At 42.4% G+C, this 7,373-nt stretch overlaps 1 protein-coding gene across 1 annotated transcript in view; it reads left to right on the top strand.

Moving 5' to 3' along the window:
• The window catches only part of LOC111871970 (lachesin), a gene marked incomplete at its 5' end in the record, with an annotated part of 138,003 nt that overhangs the window by 39,293 nt on the left and 91,337 nt on the right, over positions 1 to 7,373 (top strand). The window contains one exon of the mRNA XM_023865413.1: positions 3,398 to 3,691. Within this exon, the coding sequence (XP_023721181.1) occupies positions 3,398 to 3,691 (294 nt within the window). The remainder of the gene's footprint in view (positions 1 to 3,397; positions 3,692 to 7,373) is intronic.

Here is a 7,373-nt window from a genome sequence, read left to right as displayed (position 1 = left end):
AGGCAAGAACAGCCTTTTCATTTTTCGTTCCACATACAATGTCCTTAACTAAATTCTGTGAACCACAAAGTTGCAGTTTCTTATTTTGAAAATATTCTATTGGCTTATTAACTGATTCGCCATGTTTCGTTTCAAGGTGGCGTCTCAACTTCGACGGCCTCATAGATTCATTCGATAACACTTCGCAACAAAGAACACACTGTGGTCTGTCTTCGCCGTCTTTATTCAGAACGGAAAATCCCATTTGCAGATAAGATGGACAATATTTGCGTGATTTTTTGAGGGAAGGAACTTTATCTGCCCTGGTACTATTTTCGACAACACTAGATCCACTCGTATTATCGTCTGTCTTACGTTTCAATGATCCACACTTTAACCACCGATCCATATCTAAATAAGATCGTGAACAAACTGAAAATCAGAAGTTTCATTGTGAACTCAATTATTTGAACAAAAGCAGAAAAACTGAATATTACACCGAGAAAAACACACTTGTATAATATTATAAAAATTCACTGCACAAAAACTAAAGAAACACGGGTTGTTCGCTCTGCCACTGAAATGAATAAGAAACGTGGTCAATGGTCCCAGGTTTATTCCCAACCAAAGAGGGATGGATTTGGTGGGGGAGGAGGGGAGAATGGTCGGACAGCAGGTACTAGAACAGCAGTCCACCCTGAAACACGGGTCTGAGATGCAATGGGCCGACCAAAAGAAAATGTCCTTGGAAAAAGCTACACAAATCGTTGGCTATTCACCTCTGCTTTAGAAAGGGAAGAAGCAACGGTACCAACAGTCCCGTTAAATTTTACTTCAACCATGGGCCTCAAGAGCCAGAGATATACATTGCAATATCCCAGGTGTGAGGAACATGATAAGATAAGGTTTAATGAAAATAAACTATCCCGCGAACCACAGGTTGGGAAACACTGATCTATACCATTCGGGATTACTGGCTTCTTGGGTTTCGTCCCTCATCCGGTACATTAAGAGTAAACGTTTGGGGAACTGTATCTGTTTCCGTCTTCAGATAAAGGGTTGGGGTCCGTTACAAAGAGCTGACCTCCAGTGATTGGCCCTTACTCCACTGATAGGGGTTCGCTCTTTCTGTCTTTCTAGGTGTCTCCCACCCCTCCACTGAGGACGGAAACAGATCCAGTCCCCGAAACGTTGTGTTCCGTTTAATACCGTCGATGAGCAGAGTCCGAAAACCCATTAACCCCGAGATTAATTCCATTATATTACGTCACTGCGCTACATTAACTTCTTGGCCTACATGCGGGTACCTGACAAGTGCATCGATCCGTGTAGAATTGAGCCTGCATACGCAGCTTGTGTGTTGTACTAAAGAAGAAGGGTCATCGTCATCATCATCATCAGTGTGTTCACCAGCCACTGAGACACAACATTAGTACTCACAGGTCACCTGTGTCCAAACCTTAATAGTCAGCGCACACTTCAAGCCTGTGACCATCTCGGTATCACAGGATTACTGTTTACCACTGCATTTTAAGCCTGATACATTAATTTACCCTTACCCCTTTCAAGTATCAAGTTTATTTAAATACAATAATATTTAAAAACGTATTTCCTACGTCATACAGATCACATAGCATCTCCAGTACAACTGTCAGTCGGTTGAGTTGTTCAGGGAGATGGTTTCTCTTCATACACATTCTTAGAACTATACAAAACATGTACGTAAATGTGCTGCTTTGTGGACAATATTAAGAGATTTTGAATATTAAAGCAGGTGGTAATTATAGCTAACGGCTTTATATTTGTAACACAGTCGTGTACATATGTATTTCTCTTAATATCCGGTAAACTCATTGATCGAAGGCGACGGTTGCATTAGAAAACAGGCTAGAAGGAACATCAAAGTTGTGAAAGGGTTCGGTTGAAAATATTAATCTACCATTAGTTCAGTTTTGTAGAGAATGTTGTGCATATTCTTTCTAGGAGCGTAAATGTTCCAAACTAAATTGCGAAGGCCTGTTTTAGTTGATTCCCATGGAAATGTTTATAATATTAATAATAACAGATATGTTGCTCTACGGGAAGAATGAAGTTTAACGTATATAGTGAATATTGTAAGTGAATGCATTTTGTTCCGTCTTGTACAGTCCCCGCGAAACAAAATTTTAGTTACTATTATATCGATTTCCACAAGAACGGTGAAATCCATACTGACCATTAGTTCAGCACACCGGGAAACATTCGGTGGGACTATGCGCAAACCGTTAAGCGGATTCACTAATGGAATCACCTTCAGAAACACTTTCCCTACATCACAACAGAAAGCAGATTTTCAGAACTTTGACAGATATTGTCATGTCGTAAATAGAGTTACTGCTTTTCGATTACTGTAACAAACAAATTCGTTATAATTGTTTTAGTTTTATAATATTATTAATAATTCTCTTGTATAATTTTCTTTTGCATAGTCACCAAAACACCCTGCCCAAAAATAGGAAACTATATTTCAGAATTTAATATTAAATCATAAAATTAGGTAAAGATATACGACAGTGTATAAAATAACATCAATTTTGCTAAACAGTTTTAACCAACCTGATGATGGCAAAATAGGTTGGAACATATGTGAGAAAGACAAATAAAAACATAAAACCTGAAAGAGTTGAAAGTTTAAAAAATATAAATAATGAGTTTTAAAGCTTTTAGCGTGATTTGCACGGGAGACGGAAGTGAATGCGTGAGAATAGTAGACACAGTGCAACAGGACGTTGCAACATGTTAAATACAGACTTTCTCCTCTTATGTCTAACTTAAATATATCTTGTAGGAGTACTGTACGGAAGAAGGCAACCCGACTGTGCTAAAAACCGTTCCGGACACAAAAACAGCCAGGCTCTTAAAGGGTAACTTCCTCTTGTCGGTACATATATCTAAGAACAAAATGTTATACTTTCTCGCACAAGGGCATTTGGTGTTGAATTACTAGTATTTTATATTTAAACACTTGATAAACGATACTTTGACTTATATTCATCTAAAAAAATGCGAACTTTATGACCAGTCAGTCGTTCCAGGTAGGGTTCTACACTGGATCACCCGACTGATGAGTGGCCATACAAACTATGATAATGTTACCCATTTTGCACCATAGGATCGCCCAGTGAAAAAGCCGCAAATCCGAAACAATTATCTGTTGATTTCATTTGATTCTTTACAAAAGAATACTGCAAATGTATTAGTTCCTTCAGTCTTTCCCCCTACATCATCTTCTATCCCTGCATCTGTCCATCTGCCCACAAACACATCAATGCATTCACCTGTATCCACGTATTCATCCATCCGTGTAATAGCTGCAAGGTGTTTTCACCAGTTTCTGTTGTGATGAAGGGTACAAACAGTTTTCCATTTCTCTCTTCAGTTCCGCCAATGCTGTGGATCCCACACCAGTTGGTGGGAGCACCTCTGGCATACAGCGTGACGCTCGAATGTTTCACCGAGGCGCATCCCACGTCACTCAACTACTGGACGCGGGAGGACGGCAACATGATTCACGAGAGCCGCAAATACAGGGCCGAGAATACCGTTGACTCCCCGCCTTACAAAACCCACATGAAGCTGACCATAAGCAACATCCAGGAGCGAGACTACGGTGTCTACAAGTGCGTGGCCAAGAACCCACGGGGCGAGACAGATGGAACCATACGGCTCTACAGTAAGTACATTCATCCCTAATCCCCACATAGTCTGTTAATCTCATAAGACCGATATATCGACATGGGAATTTTCGTTTTGAGTTCAGAAACCATGCATGCATAAAACTGCTTTTTAATTTAACGGAGCTGGGTTGTTCGTCACAGAATTAGCGCTACAGGGAGGGAGGGGGGTTAGCATGGTCAGAATATCGACGCGGTGTTTTCAGTTTCCATTCTGATGACATTTCTGCCTACAAATGTCTTCATCTTCCCAAAGAAACAAGCCCTTCCGTCATACAGTTAACATTCCACGTGCACCTACATCCATGGTTAATATTCGGTCACGAAAAGGTTACGTTTCGTTTGAGAGGCCTTCCTGCGAAAACTACGAATAAATGTATCGTACTCAGATAGGAGCAAGCCAGGCCGTACAAGCATTGTCATCTCTGCCGCCAGTTGTTGTTTAAAGGTCTTGTGAAAGAATCCCTGGAATGTGATTTTCTGTGAAGTAAAATCTTCATTCCCTGTGGAGCTGAAAGTCGGAAGTAATGTGTTGGGAATGACCATGCCATAGCTCAGGCGGTTAGTCTCCGGCTTCCCACCGCGGCGGTCCGAATTCGAGCCCGGGTCAGATCATATGGGATTTATGGTGGACAAAGTGGCATTGGTGTAGGTTTTTTCCAAGTGCTTCTGTTTCTTATGTCATCTGCTCCACACTCATCTATCAACCGGGCTCGTACAATAGGACAATTAGTGGCCGATGTACCAAGAGGACTCAGTCTCACCCCACCAAGCAGAAATGAAAAAAAAAACATTTATGTGTAGGCCTCTTTTAATCTACAGGGGATTGGCCGCTCCATAGCTCAAGCGGTTAGTCTCTGGCTTCCCGGGTTCAATCCCGGGTCTGGTCAAGTGGGATTTATAGTGGACAAAGTGGCGCTGGGGCGGGTTTTCTCCGAGTACTTCGGTTTCCCCTGTCAATCTTCATTCCACCAAATTCTCCATCATCATAATCACCCGGACCAGGCTACAATAGGCCAAACAGTGGCCACCGTGCCGAGTGGACCCAGTTGGCCTCCACCCCCCACTAAGCGAATTTAAAAATTTAACACTCTTTATCCCCAGCGACCCGCACCACTATTCCACCCCCACCCCTTTTTACGTTTTTACGGGTTTTCGGACTTTTCTGATTCTTTCCTTCCGTTTCTGCTTTTCTTCTTTCTTATTAACTTCAGTTCTATCTTCTCCTTTTTCCTTCCCCTTCCTACCAGTCCCTTCACCCTCCTATTCTCCTACCCTCCCTCCCCCCCAAAGCCTGCCAAGATGCGCGCAATTGGGACTAGTGAGACAGCGAAAGCAAATGCGTAGAGGGCGACAACGGTAAGTATAGGGAAATATATCGACAGTAATCAGTAACCAAAAATAATTTGATTTAAATTCATATATAATTACAAAGACAAAAATAACACCGTCCGGTGTTACTATTTGAGTTTTATCACTTTAAACCTCATCACCCTTACATGTTTCGATCCCTACGGATCATCCTCAGAGGGCATCAGTTCTTTTTCCGGAAACTACTATTACAATAGGCGTTAAATAATATACATACACATATAATGTCTGAAATACACAATGTACACAGTGTTCAACTTTTCACTTTTCCTGGTATTACATTTTTTGAAGTTTCTTAAAAACTTTGTCGTTTAAGATTAAAATTATTATAAACCATGCAGGTTCGTGTCAGTTCTCGTATTGTCTTTCTTGGAGGTGGCTGATCCTGTGCCGCCTGTCTATCTTGAGAAAGGAGATTCTTAGTATTTTCCGTGTTTATTCGTGGCTTGCTGTGCTGTTTACACAGCAAGTAATTGTTAGTGTGAAGGACCAGAATAAAACAAATCAAATTCGTATATAATTACTATATATTGTGACATGTTGCGCAACGGAGAAACCCTCCCCACCAGCAGTGACACGGCGGGTGAGTCAGCGCTCCGTCATCCCCCCTCCGCACGGTGACGTAACGCGCAACGCGCCGTGACGTAAGACGGCGTGAGGTAACAGCGTTGCTAGGCTATAAGCAGACACTATGACTTGGCACGCAACGACGCTGTTGACGCGGGCAACAGGCAAAAGCGAACGGAATAAAAGCCGGCTGAGCAGTAAGCGTGGGGGAGTTGTAATGTGGCCGTTGGCGAGTTCAGTTGTAGTCGACTTAACTTGTAGCCGTTCCCGAGAGAGAGTTAAAGTGTATCAGTGCCGAAGACAATTCTCCAGTCAGCAGCCTACAGTTGGAATATAGCAGCGTTCGCGGAAAGAAGAACCGGACGTGTGTGTCGTTGTGTAATTGGGAGTGTGTGATACAGGGACAATTATATAGCTCCCGTACTGTAAACGTGTAGACTACTGAAGACAAAGTGAATTGATTTGCAAATAGGGTTATAAATCGTGAAATCCCGCAACAGTGTAAACAGATTATTGCGATTAGGGTTATAAAGTGTGAAACCCCGCAACTGTGTGATAATTAATTGTAGCCGTTACTTGTAGGTTGGTGAATAAACCAATTAACAATCCGAACGGCGTCTTCAGTAAGCTAAACACGTTACACTGGTGTCAGAAGTGGGATTTGGACTTACACACGTGACCGACATTATTTGGTAGATTGTTGTGTCGACGGTAAATCCCAATATATTGTGACGTGGATGGCGCAAAGGGAAGTAAGGGTCACGTGAACTCTGCGGTCTCGCGAGTGACGTCACATACCCCCACCCCTTCCATTATCACACAACGCTCGGTAAACACCCCCTCCGCCGCGGTGACGTAACAGAGGAGCAACTGTGTCAGGTAACCATTGCCGCGGTGTTGTTACCAAGGGATACTGAGGTTATTACCCAGTCGTAAACAACTCCCGACAGCGTTGCTAGCACACCGATAAACACGGCGTCAGGCAACAGCGGTACCTATCACGTAACTGTTTTCTGTGTTGTCCGTGCCGAGGCTAAATAAGCAGCAGCGAACACTATTCAGGAGTAGTGAGTGATTAGTGAGTAGTGAGTAGAGAGTGAAGAGTGAGTAACGAGTAAGCAGTCAGTTTCAGTCTAGCATTCGCCAGAGTAAGTTGTGATACTGCCGATGGTAGTAATTGTGTAATTGTAAATTGTGTGAGTGTAAGAGCGGATGTGCAATAAATTCGTTATATCCAAGACGGCGTAAAGTTACTTGTCACGTGACCTACCCTACACGTGACAATATATATTTATTTATTTATTTATTTATTTATTCATTCATTCATCTGTAATCTGTCAAGACGACAGGTCCACGGTCTCTTCCAAAACAATTCCTCCACTTAATGCGATCTAGAGCTTTCTCCTTCAAATGACAGTATCCTCTTCTCTCCCCAAGGTCATCCAGCTTCTTCTTACGTCTTCTTCCTCGTCTTCTTGTCACTTCTATCCGCCCCTCTATCTTTCCTTCGATAGCTTCTTTTAGAAGGCAGTTTCTGCGTAAAACATGACCAATCCAATTAGCCTTCCGTTTTCTTATTTCATGTAGGATATTCCTCTGCTCACTGACTCTAATTAACACTTCTTCATTTCTCACATAATCGGTCCAACTGATCTTCTCCATTCTTCTCCAACACCACATTTCGAAACTTTCCAGATGTTTCTGATCTACTGCCCTAAGTGTCCATGTTTCAGCCCCATACAG

Source organism: Cryptotermes secundus, unplaced genomic scaffold (genome assembly GCF_002891405.2).
Source record: "Cryptotermes secundus unplaced genomic scaffold, Csec_1.0 scaffold149, whole genome shotgun sequence".
In the NCBI taxonomy this organism is placed as follows: Eukaryota; Metazoa; Arthropoda; class Insecta; order Blattodea; family Kalotermitidae; genus Cryptotermes; species Cryptotermes secundus.
Note: the sequence above shows the minus strand (reverse complement) of the source record. Positions and strands in the feature narration are given on the sequence as shown.